At 65.6% G+C, this 19,842-nt stretch overlaps 7 protein-coding genes across 7 annotated transcripts; 4 read left to right on the top strand and 3 right to left on the bottom strand.

Moving 5' to 3' along the window:
- Window positions 1-572: 572 nt before the first annotated feature.
- On the bottom strand, window positions 573-2,489 carry EMIHUDRAFT_453266 (hypothetical protein; the record flags this gene model as incomplete). The annotated part of the gene is made up of 4 exons (XM_005760037.1): window positions 573-886; window positions 955-1,045; window positions 1,390-1,490; window positions 1,772-2,489. The coding sequence occupies 4 exons, from the start codon at window positions 2,487-2,489 to the stop codon at window positions 573-575; spliced, it is 1,224 nt and encodes a 407-aa protein (XP_005760094.1).
- Window positions 2,490-5,043: 2,554 nt separating this feature from the next.
- On the top strand, window positions 5,044-5,232 carry EMIHUDRAFT_46694 (hypothetical protein; the record flags this gene model as incomplete). The annotated part of the gene is made up of 1 exon (XM_005760036.1): window positions 5,044-5,232. A coding segment is annotated over one exon (189 nt), but the record flags the coding sequence as incomplete, so codon positions are not given.
- Window positions 5,233-6,068: 836 nt separating this feature from the next.
- On the top strand, window positions 6,069-7,612 carry EMIHUDRAFT_218164 (hypothetical protein; the record flags this gene model as incomplete). Its single annotated transcript, XM_005760035.1, has 4 exons — window positions 6,069-6,501; window positions 7,030-7,079; window positions 7,234-7,291; window positions 7,443-7,612. 4 exons carry the CDS (start codon window positions 6,069-6,071, stop codon window positions 7,610-7,612), a joined length of 711 nt encoding a protein of 236 aa, XP_005760092.1.
- Window positions 7,613-8,358: 746 nt separating this feature from the next.
- On the bottom strand, window positions 8,359-11,340 carry EMIHUDRAFT_106400 (hypothetical protein; the record flags this gene model as incomplete). The annotated part of the gene is made up of 5 exons (XM_005760034.1): window positions 8,359-8,510; window positions 9,338-9,412; window positions 9,782-9,833; window positions 10,368-10,896; window positions 11,267-11,340. The coding sequence occupies 5 exons, from the start codon at window positions 11,338-11,340 to the stop codon at window positions 8,359-8,361; spliced, it is 882 nt and encodes a 293-aa protein (XP_005760091.1).
- Window positions 11,341-12,917: 1,577 nt separating this feature from the next.
- EMIHUDRAFT_52429 (hypothetical protein) lies at window positions 12,918-13,737 on the top strand (the record flags this gene model as incomplete). The annotated part of the gene is made up of 2 exons (XM_005760033.1): window positions 12,918-13,099; window positions 13,125-13,737. Coding segments are annotated over 2 exons (795 nt in total), but the record flags the coding sequence as incomplete, so codon positions are not given.
- A 4,027-nt stretch (window positions 13,738-17,764) lies between these two features.
- On the top strand, window positions 17,765-18,242 carry EMIHUDRAFT_218159 (hypothetical protein; the record flags this gene model as incomplete). The annotated part of the gene is made up of 2 exons (XM_005760032.1): window positions 17,765-17,773; window positions 17,871-18,242. 2 exons carry the CDS (start codon window positions 17,765-17,767, stop codon window positions 18,240-18,242), a joined length of 381 nt encoding a protein of 126 aa, XP_005760089.1.
- A 594-nt stretch (window positions 18,243-18,836) lies between these two features.
- On the bottom strand, window positions 18,837-19,584 carry EMIHUDRAFT_218158 (hypothetical protein; the record flags this gene model as incomplete). The annotated part of the gene is made up of 3 exons (XM_005760031.1): window positions 18,837-18,873; window positions 19,029-19,160; window positions 19,229-19,584. 3 exons carry the CDS (start codon window positions 19,582-19,584, stop codon window positions 18,837-18,839), a joined length of 525 nt encoding a protein of 174 aa, XP_005760088.1.
- Window positions 19,585-19,842: the final 258 nt, after the last annotated feature.

Genomic DNA, 19,842 nt, shown 5'->3' with positions numbered 1-19,842 from the left:
CGCGGCTACGCACAATGTGCGCTCGCATTGGATGAGCCCTGCTGATGGACCTGCGTCGCCTAGCTGCACGAGAGCAATGCCGCAGGCGGTGGCCGTGGCATACACTGCGAGCACACTCGGTGCAGCTGCGAGGTGCAGCAAGAGCACGTCGTTCCTGCCTCTGATGCCACTCTCGCGGCTTGCAGCGCGTCACTCGCGCATGCTCTCCAGGAGCTATGGCGGGCGCGTGTGTGGGGCTGTAGCCTGTGTTTGGCCGGTTCTGACCCGTTTACTATCAGTATCATGTCCGGGCCACAAAAAATCGCACACGGGTAGCGGCTCAGGGGCCCAGTAAGTCGCGGAATCGCCAAATGTCACAACCTGCGCCACCCAGGGCTGGACCTCTAGTCATCCTAGTCTGTAGTCGCCGACCACACCCACAAAGAACCCTGCACAAAGATCGCAAGGGCGGGGACCTGTTCCTTTTTACCCATCTCACAGTAGAGAGGGGTGTCCGTTTTTATTTATTTATTCTCCCTTAAGGTCTACTGTGTCACGTACGTACTGACGTTCGAGCGTCCTCGCGGTGTCTCTCAGATCACGCGCTCGTGGACAAAGACGGAACCGACGATGACGGGGTCGCCCGAGACGACGGTGGACACTCGCAAGTCGCCCGCCCGCCCGCTCGTCTCCAGATAGCTCTGTGCGTAGCGGTTGCGCGGCGCGGCCTGCGCCTCCGCGTCGCGCGCGTTGAGCGCGCGAAAGTCGGCGTCCGAGCCCGCCTCGACGAGCAGCCGCCGCCGGCCCGCCGCGTCGAGCTCGAGCCGGAAGGGCGGCATGATCTCGAGGGTCGAGGGTGGGCCGTCGGCGGCGGGCAGCACTCCCGAGGAGAGCAGCAGCCGCACGCCTCACGGGAGATCATGGGAGATCACGGGAGATCAGGGGAGGTCATGGGGGGTGGTCACGGGAGATCACCAAACGGGAAGAGCAGCAGGTTCGCGACGCGTCCCTCGCCGACCGTGCCCGTCGCCGCCGGTCCCAAGAGCTGCAGCGACGCAGGCCGCACCTGTGAATGGAGGGTAGGCTATGTCGGCGCCGCGGAGGGGGAAGAGCTCGGCGCCAAGGACGGAGCCAGGGAGGGCGATGAGGAAGGAGCCGCGCAGGTGGTGGCGCGCTTGGCGACGACGAGGGCGCAGCACTTGGGTCCAGACGAGGGGTGGAGTGGGCATGAAAGAGTGTCAAGGCCGAGCGACTCCTCCCTCCACGGACGCACAGGCACACAGGCACACGGGCACAAGAACAGGTACAGGTGCAGGTGCAGGGGAACCGCTTTGCAGCCACACGCCAGAGTCGACTGGTGTGTCCAAGAAGACAGCAAGCACTCGGAGTGTGCACACGACCCCCGCGCACCGGCCGCGGCAGCCCGAGCAGCGGCGAGAACTTGTCGGCCTTGTAGCTCCACAGCAGCCGCCACGTCCCGCCGAGCGCGTCCGAGCGCGCGGCGCGCCCGCCTGGTATGTTTTGAGCCGTACCGAGGGGATGGGGTATGTTTGGGGGGTGGGCTGGGTAGGGGGGAGTGGTCGGGGAGAGGGTCAACAGGGGGTTGCGAAGAGGGTGTTGGGGTGTAGCAGGGGGTTAGCGAGGGTGTTTAGGGAGGTGGGCGGGCAGGTGGTTGTGCCGGCAGGGTCGAGCGGCAGCAGCGCGTCGAGTGTGGCCAGCACGGCGCGGTCGTCGGCGCCTACCGTCGGGTGATCTCGGCTACCCTCGCCGTCGGCGGTGAGTACACACACACCGAGGGAGAGAGGGGGAGCGGCGCCAGCTGCAATCGCCTCGAGGAGCGCGCGTCGCTCGGAGGGTGCGGCGTCTTCCGCCGCCGCGAGCGGCGGCCGCGTCGCCCCTGCCGCCGAGCCAGCCGCGAGGAAGAGCGCAGCGCGGCGGCTGAAGGCGGCGGGGACGGCCTCCTCCTCGTCGCGCCACCGCAGGGCCATACGCGGAGGAGAGCCTCCGGCGCGCGAGGAGCGGGAGCCGCCGCCTCTCGCCGCCAAAACCTCCTCAACCTCGTTCGGAATCGGGGTCGAGAGCTCGCGGGCGAGCTCGACGCTCTCCACGAGGGAGAGCTCGTCCTGTGGCATGCCCTTGACGGCGCGCCACGCGCGCGAGTAGTCGCACGACCACACGACGCCCTCGCCCGACCGAATGCGCTCGGCGAGCCGCTCCTCTTCCGTCTGCTCCTTGACGAGGCCGGCGAGGCCGCTCTTGAGCGCCCCGAGAAAGGTCGGCACGGGAGCCGCCGGCGGAGCGCCCGCCTGTCCCTCCGGCTCCTCCGCTGGCGGCGCGTTGCTCGCGCCGGCCACCTCAAACCCCTTCTTGAGGTCGTCGAAGAAGCCGAGCGCGGGAGAGGCGCGTGCAGCAGGCACGCAGGCGGGCGCGGCCCGGAGCTGATACGGCGCGGCGAATCTCAGGATGGACGACGCGAGGAGCGAGAGGCGTAGGGCGGAGGAGGAGTCCATACACACGGATGGTACACACGGATGGCTTGCGGGTTCGAGCCTCACAACCAGAGCTTGGCAACCTTGCTTTCACGACCGTGAAATCAAGTACGTATTGCAAGAACGTGGGCGGAAATGCCCCCAGCCCACACGCCCTTGCTGACGACACACCAGCGCCCCTCGCGTACGTGCGCCTCAGCTCAACCACGGACGTACTTCGACACTACGTACGTACTGTCAAAACAGGGACGTACATACATGCAAGTACGACCTTACGCCTCAAATTTTCTCTTCGGCTCGCTCCGCTCGCTTCTGTGCGCAAGAGCCGGTCCTCGCGCCGGATGTCGGCGGCTCCTGGCCCTATCCTGGCCCTAATCTACGCAGAGAACCCAGCCGGGGCGGCCGCCGTAGCCCTCGGCCCAAACGTATCCCTGGCCGTTCACCAGCGGCGCGTTCTCGGCCGCGACCTCCTCGGTCATACCTTCGGTGTCCCAGTGGTCGGTCGTGGTCCCACCGTCGGTCGTCATGCCGAGCGCGACGCGCTCCTTGTGAGCCCCGAACCCCCCTGCGATTGATGCGTCCGGGCGCTCATTCGCTTCATCCAGGCGCTTGTTGAAATCTGCCGCCACCTTTTGCCACTGCCGCTGCCGTTGCGCCCGCAGCCGCTGCACGGTTTTTTCAGTCAGCAGGGTTTTTTCGACTGGCGGTGTTATATTTAGCGCTCGGAGCCCTTGTTAAGATGTACACAAACAGGGCACCCACGGGGCACCCACCCCACCCTTCCACGCCGACCTGGAGAGGGCCCCCCCCCCCCCCCCACACACCCACCCACACACAACCACCCGCCGCCGCCGCCGCAGCGCTTCAGACCTCATCCGACCATATCTTGAAGTGCTTCTTCTTGAAGTGCCTACGAGACCGCACGAGGTAAGAGGAGTTGGGGGACGTCTCAAACAGGCAATCTGGAAATGGGGGTGTGGGGCCGTCGGCTGGCAGGGGGTTTTGCGCACGAGCTCCAAATGTTGCCGTTGTCGGGGAAGGTCAAGAGCTCGCCGCACGGGACCACCGTTCCGCGTGGTCCAGCCGTCGGGCAAAGGCAGCGCCACTGCTTCGTACCAACAGCCGCCCCCTTTTGGCAGACGCCAAAGGACCACATCTTGCCGGGCGCAGAACCCTTGGGCATCGTGGGTGCGATGTAGTCGTCGGTCTTGCAGCGGGAGGCGGCCCACTGCTCTGCAGTGCAGCCTTTCCACTCCGGCCGGGACTGCTTCCACGGCTGGTACGACGGCATTGCCACCTCGGGGCCGGACGCAGCCGCCTGCGGCGGCGCCGGCGCGCCCGCGGGTAGTGCCGCTGTCCGCAGCCGTCTGCCGCCTCGCCCGCGCCGGCGGCCGCGGGCGCCGCTGCATCGGCGGGCGGAAAGTACGCGTGCATGGTGCAGCGCCGCTGGCGACGGCGAAGGAGGCGGAGCGTGTCTTTGCCACAGCCAATAAGAACGTGCGAGTACGGTCTTGTTTTGGGCAAAACAAGAACGTGATTGCATCACTCGCTAAGGACGTGAAAACAAGGCCTTCCCCAGGGTAAGTACGTACGTATTTCTGAAAATTTTCTTCGCGCGCTTACGCGCGCGACTAGTTCACGCCCTACGGGCGTGTGGCCTGCGGCCACTAAGGTTGCCAAGCTCTGCTCACAACACATTGCCTGCCCGACCTGCCGGAAATGCGCCCATCCTCACAACACATTGTCACGAGTGCGAGCCGCTCGCGGTTCGTACGCCCGCTGGCGGGTTCGAGTGGCGGGCCATCCCGCTTGCGGGATGGCTTAGCGGGTTCGAGCCGTCACACATAGGCTGCCGGAGTGTGCCGAGGGGGGGCTGGGTGGGCGGTAAGCCGTCATTGCCCGGCGCTGCTTGCAGCGCTCTGGGTGGTAGTGGCGGCGCTCCAAGAGTGGTGCTCTTGGGAAGAGGTTCCTCCTTTCCGCTCCCCCCCCGCAAGCAAGGCGCGAGACACATTGTCCAAAATACGTCAGCCTCGCACGCCTAGCGCTAGGTCTGACACCCGACCGCCCCCCCCCCCCCCCCTAATATTAACCGGTCAGAATACATTTTGGCCGGCTAATGTTAGGGAGGGGAGGCCGAAAAACGCAGACTTTTGTCCACCTACCAAGGTTAAAATCGTCTTCACAGCCATCGGTTTTCGCGCGAAAAGGCGCGCGCGAGAGATAACGAACGCGCGGAACCCCCCGCGTTCATGGCTGAGCCAGATGACCCAGAGCGCCGCGTGGACCCAACGTGCCCCCACGGCATTGCGTACACCCGCGCCGAGTTCCTCGACTTTTACGGCTCTCTGGAGTGGTGGGACTCGGCTCCTCGGGCCGGAGATCCTCGCCGAGGGCGGTGGTCCGAGCACGAGGACACGGTGCTGCGCGGGCTTGTCGCGCAGGAGGCCGGCAGGCCGCGGTGGACCCTGATCGCCCAGAGCCTCCAAAGCCGCAACGGCAAGCAGGCGCGCTCCAGCAGCCCCCCCGGTAGTTTTCCACTGTCGCACGCCCATTGCCTAGCCCATTGCCCGCCCTGCAGTGCCGCGAGCGGTGGCACAACCACCTCAACCCGGCCATCGTGACGACGCCGTGGACGGAGCGGGAGGACCGCATCATCCTCGCGGCGCAGGCCGAACTCGGAAACCGGTGGGCCGAGATTGCAAGGAGGCTGCCAGGCCGCTCGGATAACGCCATCAAGAACTATTGGAACTGGCAGCTTGGGCGCGGGAACCTGGGAGCTTTCGCTTGGGCGTGCGTGCGTGGCGCCGACGCCAGCAAGGTGCCGGAAGCCGAAGGGAGGGAGGCCAAGGAGACAGCACCATCCTCGGGCTTCGACTCCCCTGGCCAAGGGCGGGACGTGGAGGAGGTGGCGGCGGCGGCGGCAGTGGAGGAGGCGGTCGGCAGCCGGGGCGGCAAGACGCAGAACTTTCAGCGTCGCAGGCGCCGGCGCTGTGAGGGCGAGCCGACCCGTTGCCTCTGGGTCGCTTGCGACAAGTGCGACAAGTGGCGCCGGCTGCCGGTGGGCGACATGTCGACGTCGCTACCTGCCGCGTGGTACTGCTCGACGCGCTAACCCGCGCTTACCGAAGGACTCACGCAAGTGGAAGGGTTGGGACGTCGCGGTCTTGAGCACTGGATAGGGTCGATTCCGCATGGTACGGGACCCCTCGATCGTCTCGCCCTCCCTCTCTGGTGTGTTCATTGGGGGGGGTCATAACAAACACGTACAGGATCGAGGTGCACGCTGCCGTGGCAGTGTCGTCCCCCCTCCCTCTCTCTCCCCGACGGCGATGGCGGTGTGACCGATCGAGCTACAAGAGGAGCTTGTTCAGCAGGATCCGGGACAGGTCTGATGCACTACCTCACTGGGCCTGAGACCACCGAGACAACGCCCGTCACCGTCTCGGGTTCGCGTGTGGGATCGAACCACTCCGGGATGAGCAGGCTCATCGTTTTACACAAAGATATATGTCCGGTCCTACGCCGCCCTCCGCCCCGGCCCCAGCCGAGCCGGACGTCAGCGCGAGAGCCCGCCGCCTCCGCCGCGTCGCCGCCGGTCGCATGGCGGGCCTGCGACTCGTGCTCGACCGACTCGAGGACAGCGGCAACCGCGCGGCTGTGCTCCGCTCGTGCGAGGCGTTCGGCCTGCTGCACGTCCACGAGATCGTCGGGCTCCGCCCTTCGCAGCAGCCACGGGTCGCGCAGAAGGTCGCCGCCGCCGCCAAGCACGGCGGCAACCGGCGCATGCGGCGCGGCGTCGGCAACGGCGGCGAGAAGTGGCTCTGTGTCCACCGGCACGAGACGGCAGCGGCGTGCGCCGAGGCGCTCCGCGGCGCGGGCTTCCGGATCGTGGCGACGGTCCCTCCGCCCGAGGGCGACCGCAGCGACTCGTGGCACGACGCGCGCGCCGCCGCGGACGCCGCCATCGTCGGCGAGCGCAACGAGGCGTTGGCGCAGCTGGCGACGGCAAAGCTGGAGGCGCCTTTTAGTGGGAGTACAGAGACCCGCCCTAGGCAGCTCACCAACCGCTCCAGTCTCACTCCTAGGACGTCGACTTTGGGGAGAGGGTCGCGCTCGTGCTCGGCTCGGAGCGGCTCGGCATCTCCGCCGAGATGGCGCTCCTCTGCGACGGTGCCGAGATCACCCGAGATCACCCGAGATCACCCGAGATCACCCGAGAGATAGCCGAGAGATAGCCGAGATGGCGCTCCTCTGCGACGGTGCCGAGATCACCCGAGATCACCCGAGATCACCCGAGATCACCCGAGAGATAGCCGAGAGATAGCCGAGGTGGCGCGCTTCTGCGACGGTGCCGCCACACATCAGTCACTCGTTGCCACACACCTCCTGGCTCGGAGGACGGGCCCACACGCACACACACACCTCCTAGCATGTCAGTGTGACACACCTCCTAGCAGGGGCCACACACGCCTTTCGTCCACCTAGAGCGTTGCGAGTCGCAGCGCCGGGCGAGGACGGCGTACCGCCCACCTGCCCCCCCCCCCCCCCCCCTTGGGTGCAGGCGCCGCGACCATCCCTCTCTTTGGCCTCACCGAGTCACTCAACGTGTCTGTCGCCGCGGCGAGATATAGCCGAGATCACCCGAGATATAGCCGAGATATAGCCGAGTCGCTCAACGTGTCTGTCGCCGCGGCGCCGCCGCTCGCCACGGCCGGCAGCCGCCCTCTCGGAGCCTTCTCGGAGCCTTCTCGGAGCCTTCCTGCAGGCGCTCGTCGCCCACTACGGCCGGCTTGCGCGCACGCGGGCGCTGCGGGAGCGTGCTGGTGAAGGCCCGAGAGTCCCCAAGAGTCCCTGAGAGTCCCCGAGATTACCCGAGATTACCCGAGATTACCCGAGATTACCCGAGAGTCCAGATTACCCGAGAGTCCCCGAGAGTCCCCGAGGTTACCCGGGAGCGTGCCGGCGGCGGCGCAGGCGGCGGCGAGGCGCTGCTCAACGTCTCGGAGGGCGACCTGACCGAGGCGGAGGTGGAGGCGCTGGCGGCGGACTACTCGTCTCGCGGCAAGCGGTTTCTCGAGGAGGACCCGTGGGGGGAGGGGGCGCAGGCGGCTGCGGGCGCGGGCGTCGGAGCTGCAGGGTGGTAGGGTTGGTAGACGTGATGTTCCTCCGAGGGTGGCGCTACGGAGGAGGGCGAGAGGTGAGAGTGGTGTGGCGTGAGCAGGTGCGGGCGGCGGTGGTGGGTGCTGGCGTGCCGCCAGTGTTGGTCCAGCTCTCTGAGGTGCAGCCGCAGGACAAGTACAAATGATGCATTACTGGGCTGCGGCTGGGGTTTTATAGGCATTGTGGGGGCCGACTACACGGTGAGCCATACGGACCTTGCAGTAAACCTTTTCCTTCTAAGCAGGGCTACACAATGTCAATGACCCTATAGTGTGGGCGGGTGTTCCTGGCGAGTACGGGGTCACTGACCAATATGCGCGGTGTGTCATGCTTGCACGCGCCGGCCCCGGCCGGCCATCACAGCTCCACGGCTGTGGCCTTGGCCTTGAACGCCTCGACCCACTCGCCCACCACGCCTGACGCCGCGTGGAAGAGCTCGGCCGCCTCGGTCTTGATGGCCTCCGCCCACGGCTCGGTCGCGCCAAAGTGCCGCTGCGGGAAGCCGAGCTCATACATGTAGCTCGTCTCCTGCGGGACACGAATTCATCACTTGATTAATGGACCGATGGATGAAGTTAGTACTGCATGCAGCTCGTCTCCTTGTCGCCGCCCGGGGAGTACCGCGTCTCCTGCAAGGGACGTGTCGGGCGCATGTCAGGGACGTGTCGTGCACGCATCTCAGGCTGCTGCCGCGTCGCCTGCCCGATGTTGAACAGCCGCAACACGCCGCTCATCCGGTGCCCGCCGTCGTTCTCTCCTCCTCTCCCGCCGCCGCCGCCTCTCCCGCCGCCGCCGCCTCCGCCGCCTCCGCCTCCGCCGCCTCCGCCTCCGCCTCCTCCTCCTCCGCCTCCGCCGCCTCCGCCGCCTCCGCCTCCGCCTCGGCTGCGCAAGACGGCGGACCCCTCCCACGCGATGACGAGCGTGAGGTCGTAGAAGAGCGCGCGCGCCTCGCCTTTGAGCTTGACCGACGCGTGCACCTCGCTCTGCGACGGCTGCAGCCCCTTGACCACGAGCGTCGCGCAGTGGCTCTCGCCCGCGTGCCTGTGGGGCGTGTGCATGTGCATGTGCATGTGCATGTGCATGTAGCATGTGCATGTGCATGCGCATGTGCATGTGCATGTATGCATGTGCGTGTGCATGTGCGTGTGCGTGTGCGTGTGCGTGTGCGTGTGCGTGTGCGTGTGCATGTGCATGTGCATATGTGTATGCATATGTTATGTTGTCATGTTCATGTGCATGTGCATGTGCATGTGCATGTGCATGTGCATGTGCGTGTGCATGTGCATGTGAATCAACTTCAAGTGGCGAACTAACTGACTCGCCCGCGCGCCTGTGGGACGTGTGAATGAACTCTTCGACTAGCTGACTAACTGGCCGCGAGCCGCAGCGGCTCTCTCCAGCGCAATCTCGTCACGCTCCCCCGGCAATCACGCCCCACAATCTCCCAAAGTAGTCGTGGTCGCGTGTGATCTCGCGTGATCTCGTGTGATCTCGCGTGATCTCGCGTGATCTCGTGTGATCTCGCGTGATCTCGCGTGATCTCGTGTGATCTCGCGTGATCTCGCGTGATCTCGCCTCTCGGTGTGCGTCAGCCCGCGCAGCCTCTCGGCCAGCCAGCCCGCCGCCCAGTGCGAGAAGTCGACCTGTCCAGTGCCAAGGAATGGTGAAGAATTCACCCTTCTCGGCCAGCCCAGTGCGAAAAGTCGGACCTCGCGCAGGTATCCGCGCGTCGCCGCCGCGCGACTCGAGCGCGCCAGCGCCGTCGGCGCCGCCGCCTCCGAGGCCTGCGTGGTGAAGCTTGAGGGCCTCGTTACCGTGTACGCATCGCATCGCATCGCATGCACACAGCGGAGACAGGGGCGAGGGCGTCTGTGTGTTCTCTACCGGCCCCTAACGGCCCTACGCCGCGGCGTGAGAGCTCGGAAGCGAGCTTCGCACGGCGATTGCGGTGTGGATGGCGAGGCTCACCCCCGTCACCGAGGCGATGGAGATGCGTTCCGCGTGGTGTGGCACAACCGGGAGGCGGGAGTGGGGAGGGGAGGCGGTGTACATACAGCGGCGCACGCTCCTCCTCCAGTGGCGGGTGCAAGACAGCAGTCTCTGCTTACTCCCTCTCGGCTCCGGAGCCTGGCCCGCCGCCGGCAGCGACACACCTGCGGCCCGCAGCTTGGCGGCGCGCGCCTCGCGGTCACGCTGCAGCACGGCCTGAGGGGAGATATGGGGAGATATGGGGAGATACGGGGAGATATGGTCCGTCTCGCGGTCACGCTGCAGCACGGCCTGAGGGCGGGCGCTCCCGGGTCACCTCAACCTGGTCGAGTCTCGGCGAATCTCGGCGAATCGCATCGAGTCTCATCGAAGAATCTCGGCGAATCTCGGCGAATCGCATCGAGTCTCATCGAAGAATCTCGGCGAATCTCGGCGACTCGGCGAATCTCGGCGAATCTCGGCGAATCTCGGCGAGTCTCGGGCCTCGGCCGCGTCGTCGTCTGCGCGCTTCTCGAGCGCCGCGATGCGGCGCAACTCGCGCGAGAGGAGGGCGGGCGCGCCTAGTCCCGCACCTCCACAGTATCGAACCCAGTGTGGGTTCAGTCCAGTGGGTGGTGCGGTATTGCGATGCGGCGCAGCTCGCGCTTGAGTGGGGCGGGCCTCGGGTCATCTCGGGTGATCTCGAGAGACCTCGGGTGATCTCGAGTGATCTCGGGTGATCTCGAGTGATCTCGCGCCTTCCGGGTCGACGGCGATGGCCGCCTCCATCGCCCGCCGCGCCTCGGGCCACTGCCGCTCCATCTCGTGCGCGAGCGCCTTGCGGTACTGCACCTTGCTTAGCACCGCACAGCCGACACCCGCCGCCTCCTTCTCCTCCACCTTCTTCTCCGCCGCCGCCTTCTCCGCCGCCTCCTTCTCCGCCGCCTCCTTCTCCGCCTTCTCCGCCGCCTCCTTCTCCGCCTTCTCCGCCGCCGCCTTCTCCGCCGCCGCCTTCTCCGCCGCCGCCTTCTCCGCCTCCCTCAGCGCCGCCTCGCAGCAAGCGAGCGCCTCGCCGCCCCGCCGCAGCTTGAGGAAGGCCGCCGCGTGGTTTGAGTGCAGCACCACCCTCGCCGCCGCGCCTCCGCCCCCGTCGGCCGCCAGGGAGAGCGCGCGCGCGTAGCACGCGGCGGCGTCGGGGTACTCGCCCGCCTTGAAGTGCGCGTTGCCCGCCTCCTTCGCCGCCGCCGCCGTCGCGTGCCCGTGTGCCCGCTCGAGGTGAGGAAGCTGCACCGGGTCCCGCCTAGCGGGAAGGTTCCTGGAACTGTCCAGGAGAGGCCCTCGGAAGGGCCGGCTCGGCCGCTGGACTGGGTCTTCGCCGCTTCATGCGGCCGCCAACCTCGGCCTGCAGCATGTCCTCCTCCCGCAGCTTGAGCCGGTCCTTCCCGCCCTGCATCGCCATCAGCGCCTGCGCCAGACGCGGGTCCTCCATCACCTCGCGAGCCGCCGCCTGCCCGTCGAGCGCGCGCAGCCGCTCGACCGCCGCGCGGAAGCCCGAGTCGGCGACGTGCGGCCGCGTGTCAGGGTGCGAGGCCAGCCGCTCCCAGATGTCGACGGCGCGAAAGATGGCAAACGGTGTGCCGGCGATGTCGGCTGGTAGCGGACCGTCGTACACGATCGGCTCCTCCTCCTCCTCGGCTGGCGCCGCCTCGCCCTGCGGATCATCTGCCGGCGTGTCGGCCAGCATGCTCGCGACAGCTTAGCTGAGGTGGAGGCGGGAGCGGCGCTCGATTTCTTTTGTTTCGCGCCGTCGCACCTGTTTGAGTTGATTCATTAAATTCTTTGTGTAGGGCCAAAAATCTGAAATTGCTCGTGGATTTTTTTTGTTAAGCCGCTGCAAATCTGGCCACTCGTTGCGGTGCCCAGCCAACTGAGCCCAGGATTAGCCCAGCTGGCCCTAGAGCCAAAACACGTGATTCACCTCTAGAGCTCGCTCTCGCCTCCTCGGAGCCTCAGCCAAAATCTGTCGCTCCAGCGCCGTCGTCCGGGCCCACGACCGGCTCGCCATCTCGATTTCCACTCGCCCGATGCGCTCGGTCTCTGCTGACGGCTGCCGCAAGAGCGGCTGGTTCACGACAGCGTCTTGCCAGTTGTCGGATGGGAGAGTACAGGACGTCTGGAGTGTAACTGTGTACGTGAGATCGGTCTTGGTAACAAGCACAGTCGGTCTATCGAAGCGATGCACTCGTTTCCGTTGCCCTTCGAGCTTGACACAGAGCTCAGCGCGCCCCGCAAAACAGGAAGAGCCATCCGGCAAGAAGATCTCGATAGGGAGCGAGAACCGTTAGAGGTGCTCCGAGAGGTATCAAGACTCCGTCATGACGCGGTAAGATCACTCCAAAAATGACCGCGCAGATGTCGGATCTCGTTGAGATATCTTGCAAAATCTGCTCTTCCCGAGCCGGCAGCACGCAGAGAGTCGCAGAAAGGCTACGAGTGCTCGACGAGTTTTGAGACCTGCGCGATCAAACCTGGGGGGAACTGACCGCATCAGGACGGACGTCCGAAACCTGCGTGAGCACCTTTGACGATTCTCGCTCCCTATCGAGCTCTTCTTGCCGTACGGCTCTTCCTGTGTGTGCTGGCACAGAGTTCCGTGCAAGCCGTCCAGCGTGACGTGACGAGTATATCGCTTCGACGGATCGACCGTGCTTGTTATCAAGACTGATATGACGTACACAGTGACACATCAGACGACACATATTCTCTCACCCGGCGGGCCGCAAAACGCTCTCGACAAGAGCCACACAAAGCCACCCGCACGGCAAGCCGCTCGTCGGACAGGCGTGCTCGATCGATGTCGGAGAGCCAAGGACAAGGCCGGAGGGCAGCCACGCAGAGTGGCGCCACTTCTCGAGCGTCGGCTTGCGCCTCCACCGCTTGCGCCGGAGCGCCGCAGCCAACCGTGCAGCGAGTCGGACAGACCCCGCTAATCCGCCTCCAGGGTTGACTGGTCTGGACAGACAGATGCTGCTCCGCGCGGCACGACGCGCGTCATCTCCACTCGCGGCCGTCACCACGCCACGAGCGCCGATCCCAGCAGGTATCCGCTTCGCACAGCCGTCCCTGCCGCCACTGCCGAGGCTGCTCAGCACCCAACCGCGCAGCCAGAGAGGCGAGAGAGGCGCACTGTTTGCCGATCTCAAGCGGTGCCGCCATCGAGAGGATGTGGCGCGGCTGGAGACGAGGCTGCTGCCGCTGCGGACCACAAAGGAGTGGACTAAGCTCATCTCGGCTCACGCCAGGGTCGGAGACCGCCGCCGCGCGTTTGGCATCCTCGACGAGATGCGGCAGGCCGGATGCGAGCCAGACGTCTTCAGCTACAGCATTCTCATCAACCTGTGCGCAAGGTCGAAGGACTGGAAGACGGCGGTGTCGCTGCTGCGCGAGATGCCAGGCGCGGGAGTGCCGCCGAACGAGGTCAGCTACAACGCAACCATCTCTGCGTGTGAGAAGGCTGGCCAGTGGGAGAAGGGTGAAGGCGCTGTCGCTGCTGCGCGAGATGCCTGATGCAGGCGTGTCACCAAACGTGGTCAGCTACAGCGCAGCCATCTCTGCGTGCGAGAAGGGAGGGCAATGGGAGGAGGCGCTGTCGCTGTTCGACGAGATGCTTGCTGCGGGAGTGCAGCCAGACGTGATCATCTACAGTGCGGCCATCTCTGCGTGCGAGAAGGCTGGCCGGTGGGAGAAGGCGGTGTCGCTGCTGCGCGAGATGCCAGGCGCGGGAGTGCAGCCAAACGTGGTCAGCTACAGCGCAGCCATCTCAGCCTGCGAGAAGGCTGGTCGTTGGGAGGAGGCGGTGTCGCTGCTTCGCGAGATGCCTGCTGCGGGAGTGCGACCAAACGTGGTCAGCTTCAGCGCAGCCATCTCTGCGTGCGAGAAGGCTGGCCGGTGCGATGAAGCCTTGTCGCTGCTGCAAAAGATGCGAGAGGACGGCTTGCAACCAGACGTGTACAGCTTCAACGCAACGATTCAGGCGTGCGCGGCGGCGCAATGGCCTGATGAGGCGCTGAGGCTCTTTAAGGAGGCGCTGAGGTCGGTCGAACCAGACTGTATCACCTTCAACGCGGTGCTGGACGCTGTCGCGTCGCCGCAGCCGGCCATTGCTCGCGAGCTGTGGCTACAGGGCTGTGAGCGTGGCCTCTATGCCGAGGTAGAGATGTGGGAAGCCGGCGCGCCGGTGCTAGACCTGCACGATCACTCGGAGGGCGCGGGCGAGACGGCACTGCGGTGGTGGCTGGAGGAGCGCGTGCCAGCGCTGCGGCCGAAGCCGAACCGGCTCATCATTGTGACTGGCTGGGGCAAGTCGCGCCGCGCCGCGCAGGTCAGCGACCTGCGAGGGCGCGTGGAGGGCGCCATTGCGGCGATGGGCGCTCCCACGCTGCCGAGCGATAATCCGGGGAGGTTGGTCGTGGATATGCAGTCGTGGACCGATAGGTAGTTCGCCCGGCCGCTGCCAGTTCGCCGCTGCCGCCCGATCCATTTATTTTTTCGTCTTGCCTCGAACCTGTGTGCTGGTGCGAGAGAGGGATTCACGCCACTTGGAGCACTTGGAGTGCAGTCATCAGCCTCACATCCAGGGCCGAGGAGCTGAGAAGCGCACCCAGCGGGCCGGATGAAAGAAAGAAAGAAAGAAAACAGACAGCCAAGGGAGGGATGGGAGGACGGCACGCCGCCACCACACAGGGATTTTAAGGAGAGGAGTGTGGTGCGCTAGCCGTCGCCCACCCTTGTCGGGATCGGGTTGCGCGCTAAAATTCTTTCCCTCGCCGAGTTCACGTCCAAGCACGAGTTCCTACACCAGGCGCAGCGGCGCTTCACGACGGTGGTCCACAACAGGAACTGGCGCGACCTCGCCCTCGAGCTAAGGCAGGAGGGCTCCGCGGGATCGCGGTCTGCTCCTCGCGGCAAGAAGGGCAAGGCGCAGGCCAGGGGCAGGGAGCGGGCGCAGCATGCGGCTTGGCGGGAGGCAGTCCGCTTCGTGGCGGTGAGCCAGGATGGCGCCGGCGCCTTCCTCAACGCCATCCCCATGCGGGATGATATGCGAATGGAGACTTGGGCGATGCGTCTTACGGTGCAGCGCCGCCTGGGTCTCCCCCTCGACGTGGCCTGCCAGGCCGCGGCGGCGGGCAAGAAGACTCGGAATGGGAAGACCCACGACGAGCTCGGCGACGCTGCTGTCAACGTACCGCAGCATGGCCACAACACGAGACACAAGTACACGCTTCGACGCCTCATCCTCGCCCTGCGCGCCGCGTGGGGCACCGCTGTGCGAATGGAGCCGAAAGCCCACCTCGGTCAGAGTTACAACAAACAACCCGACGTGGACGCGGACAACATTGGCTCGCACGGCACGCACTATTGCGGGGACGTCAAAGTCGTCTGTCCCCTCAGCAGCAGCGGGGAGCACGGTCGGAAGGGCGCTTTTGTCGCTTTTGGCAACACTGAATCATTCTACCGGAACATGGTCGAGGGGCATGGGCCCTACTGCGAGGAGGGGGAGGGGGGGAAGGGGGGGGGGGGGGGAAGGGGAAGGGGGGGGAAAAGAGGAGGGGGGGGGGGGAGGGGTACCGGGGGGGCGGCATGGAGGGGGAGAGGAAGAGCAAGGGCGAGAGAGGGCAAGGGACCGGGCGCTGGCATACCAGGGGGGGCAGGGTGGTGGGCGGCGACCGCCGCATACCGTCCTACGGCGGGGACTATCGCTACGCCAGTGAAGACAAGGGCGTCGAAGTGCAGCTGCTGCTGTTCGAATCGTTCGGCGGGTTCGGAAAGGGGGTCCGTGAGATCCTCAGGAAGGCGGCGGACGTACTACAGAACAAGCTGACGCGGGCCCAGTACCTCGATGAGGTGACTTGGACCACCAAGAGCTGGCTGGGGCTGCAGAAGCAGCGCATCTCAGTCGTTCTTCACACGGCAATCGCAGAGCAGATTGTGAATGAGCTTGCCTGTGGCGGGGGTGGGCGGGTGCACGGAGCTAAGTGCCTCGCCACCCTCGCAGGAGTCGCTTAGGCGGCTCCCGTGGTGTACCTGTGTTAATGCCAGTGCGAGCCAGTCCCGTGCCCAGTCCTGTGCCCAGTGTCGTGCGAGGGAGTTTTGTTGTAAAATTCTTTTCTCGCGATGTCTGCCCCGCCGCGCCGCCGCTCGCGCCGCCTGGCCACCGCCGCCACCGCCGCCCCCTCGCCAGGCACGCCGCCGCCCGCCCGCCTCCTCGACCTCCCCGCGGAGCTCCTCCTGCGCGCCCTCTCTCGCTGCGACCCCGCCGACATCGCTCGCGTCGCAGCCGTCTCGCTACTCTTCCACGCCTCGCTTGCGGTGGAGGCCATCCGCTTGTGGGCACAAGAGCGCGGCTTCGAGCTGCCGGCGCAGCCAGAGGGCGAGAGCTGCGCCGTGCGGTGGCTGTGCTTCGCTGCGCTGCTGTGCGAGTCCAACCCGCCGATGAGGGCGGCGGCAGGCCTTCAGCACAGCCTCTTCATCGACGGCGAGGGGCGGCTCTCGTCGTGCGGAAAGGCTGAGAGGTGGATGCCAGGACTGCTCGGACATGGCGAGGGCGTGACGCAGCTCAACACGCCGACACGCCTCCCTTCCCCGCTGGGCGGCGAGCGCGCCATGAGCGTGACGGCTGGACAGTGGCACAGCCTCGCCATCACCGCCAGCGGCAGCGTCTGGGCTGGGGCTATGGAGGCAATCTGGGCCACGGCGACGGGCAGGACCAGCAGCTGCCCAAGAAGATCGAGGCCTTTGCTGACCAGCGCGTCGTCGTGACCTCGGCTGGAGGGTTGCAATGCCTCGCCCTCACCGCCGATGGCGCTGTCTGGAGCTGGGGCAATGGAGACTTTGGCCAGCTGGGCCACGGCGACAAGCAGAACCAGCTGCTGCCAAAGAAGGTCGAGGCCTTGGCTGGCCAGCGCGTCCTCGCCGTGTCGGCAGGGCCTATCCACAGCCTCGCCATCACCGCCGACGGCGCCGTCTGGAGCTGGGGCAATGGAGGCTATGGCCGGTTGGGCCACGGCGACGAGCAGGAGCAGCTGCTGCCGAAGAAGATCGAGGCCTTTGCTGGCCAGCGCGTCGTCGCTGTGTCGGCTGGAGCATTCCACAGTATCGCCCTCACCGCCGACGGCGCTGTCTGGAGCTGGGGCCGTGGAGACGACGGCCAGTTGGGCCACGGCGGCAGGCAGGACCAGCTGCTGCCAAAGAAGATCGAGACCTTGGCTGGCCAGCGCGTCGTCGCCGTGTCGGCTGGAGGCGTGCACAGTCTCGCCATCACCGCCGACGGAGCCATCTGGAGCTGGGGCTGTGGAACCTATGGCCGACTGGGCCACGGCGAACTGCAGGAGCAGCTGCTTCCAAAGAAGATGGAGGCCTTGTCTGGCCAGCGCGTCGTCGCTGTGTCGGCTGGACTAGTCCACAGCCTCGCCATCACCGCCGACGGCGCCGTCTTTACCTGGGGCAAGGGTAAAGACGCCTGCCGAAGAGCCTGCCTAGGCCACGGAGAGGACCTGTCGATCCAGCTGATGCCCAAGAAGGTCGAGGTGTGGGCGCCGGGGCAGTGATGAGAAGGGCGAAAGGATGGGTGTGCATGTCGCGGAGGCTTGCAGAAGATGGGGGAGGGGGAGCGCAAACGAGAACCGAGACGCTTTGGCGCGGATCACTGGGAACGGAGTAATACGAAACATTTTGAGCAACACTTCAAGCAAGCTTTCGAACCTCGGCGCCCGCCCTCTTTCTGGCCGCGTCCCTCCCCTGTCCTCTCGACTGCATTCACTCTTTACATACATAAACTCTCCCCTAAGCCTCAGCCTGCCGCTCGCATTCCAGCAGCCCAAACGGTCAATCTGCGCCTCAAAGCTGTGCAGCCGTGACCTACCCACAGTCAATATCGCATGTGTGAAGAGACGCCAGCACACCGCCCACGCGGTGCAGGACGGCGACAAACCGGTTGGCACTGATGTACTGCGCGTTGCGCCGCGAGCAGTCGTAGTAGTTTAGTAGCAAGAACTGCTCGATCGCCCACCGAAGCCGTAGACTTCCACGTGTGCGCACATCCGCAGCGCCACAGCGACGGCGAGGAGTCCGGTAGAGGGCGTCCTGCCGACGCCCGCGAGGAGGCGCCCATGCACCTCGTGACGGGTCCCGCCCACCGGAGGGACGGACCTCCTCCTTCCGCAGTGCTGTGAGTTCCTGGCCGCGCTGCTGCGTGGCGATCCGTGTGTGCTCAAGGAGCACGGCATAGATGAGCCACCGAGCCTGGTCATCATGGAGGCGTGCACCGTGGCCAAAGTTGTCAAGATGGACGTGCTCGCCGCCCTGCTCGAGTCGCCGCGATTTGAGGTGCTGCAGCTCACCAAGCCGCGTGCGGAGGCAATTGCGGCGTTTGAAGCACGTGGACGTGAGCATGACAGTGGAGCTGTCAAGAATGTGCCTGCTGCGACGGTCCATGACAGGTATTCGGGAGAGGTTGACCGCATCAAGGAGGCGCTCGAGGCGCGCGCCGCAGCCACAGGGAAGGTGCTCAAGGAGGGGTGGTGGCGCTGCATGCCACAGGCAGAGGCGATGGAGGTGGTGAGAGCACGGCTCACACAGGCGGCCTGATGGTAAGTCCCCATAAGGGAGCATGCCCCAGAGAGAGAGAGAGGGGGGGGGGAGATTTGTTTGTCTCTTTAAATTGTGCGACTCATCTCTCATCACTCTCAAGTCTCATGCACACAAAAGCAGGAGAGAAGAGTTGGTTTTCAAAAATCTCTCTCTCTCTCCGCAAAAGCACAACCCTCAGGCACAACCCCGGGCCCGAAATTGCACGACAGCACGAGAAGAGTAGCAGCACGACACGAGTAGCGATTCGGTGGCGGCTACTCTTCTGGTTGCTGATGGAGAGAGACAAGGGAGAAAATACCAGTGAAAAGAAACCAAGGGCCGCCATAAAATATTCATCTCACGACGTGGCCCGGAACCCTCGCCAGGGTGAAGCCCTGGCCTGCACTGTGGCAGTACAGGCATGCCGCACACCCAGCACACCTCCAGCGGCGAAAGCATGGCTCGCACACCCACTGCTCACAACAGCGCATCTGCACCCACTCACACATAGCCCGCTCTGGCGCGGCGGCGGCTTCGGGGTCCTCCGAGGCAGAGGCGACATTGGAGGAAGAGGTGGCTGCCTTGTTGTCGACAGCACAGGTGGTGGGAGAGTTAGCGTTGGGTGCCCCGGTGGGAGCAGATGACGTCCCTGTGCCGGCCGGACCGTGAAAGCCGCGAGCCTCGAGCCGCGAGCCGACCGGCGCGAGTGAGCCCTTTGCGGGTGTGGTACACGTCGGAGCGCTCCCTGAGCCACTCGGCCGGGGAGCCGCACTGTTCGAGTGCGTCCCGAGGCATATGGCACACAAAGCCACCGGCCTCTCGCCTGGGAGCTTGAACGGCCCGTCCTTTGCTACTGCCGCCGCCAATGCCGTGTCGAGGAGGTCGAGAAGGAGCAGTTCGACATATTCCGTGTCCAGCTTGGCGGCCCTTTCTTCCCTGTGCGTGGGTGGCAGGTGTGAAAGGGCGAGGTGTGGACACGTGCGTGAGGTGTCATGGCGGCGCACAATGCTCGCGCCGTAGACTTGTCAGAGGCGTGAAGGCGCTCCGCAACGGCGCGCAACCCTGAAAATTGTGGGTCGATGAGCGCTCGGGCATAGTCCATTAGCCTCGCTTGCGCGTCGGCAGGGCTGCCTCGCAGCCGCCCTCCGAGCACCTGCAGAAGCTGCCGGCCCAGGGAAGAATGGTTCGCGCACTCCTTTTCCAGAGCGCGCCAAACTGCAATCGCCTGGCTCCCGCCCAGGCGATCGCCCAGATATCTGACGATGCTACGGACGCCCGGCCGGACCATGCGGTCGACATGGTCCGGCGTCGGCACCGTCGGACGCAGCCTGGCTCCGTTTTGATCGGTGTCGTCGTGCATCCCCCCCCCGGAAGAGCAGCACGAGCCGATTCGACTCCGCGAGGCTTTTCTTTAAATTCTTCTCCTCGGCTGCCTTCTTCCCTTGAAATCCCTTTGTGGTGGCGTGCCGTCCTCCCCATCCCGGCTTCGGCTTTTTTTCCCGAACGCCCGCGTTCGAGTGCTAGTTTGCGTTCTTTTTTCTTGGAAGCCGCCGGGAGGGCCACAAACCCATGGTCTGCAGGCGGCGCGGAAGCTCAACACAAAAACCTTCTCCGGAAG

The sequence above is a fragment of the Emiliania huxleyi genome (assembly GCF_000372725.1).
Source record: "Emiliania huxleyi CCMP1516 unplaced genomic scaffold EMIHUscaffold_78, whole genome shotgun sequence".
In the NCBI taxonomy this organism is placed as follows: Eukaryota; Haptophyta; order Isochrysidales; family Noelaerhabdaceae; genus Emiliania; species Emiliania huxleyi.
This window is presented reverse-complemented; position numbering and strand designations above follow the sequence as displayed.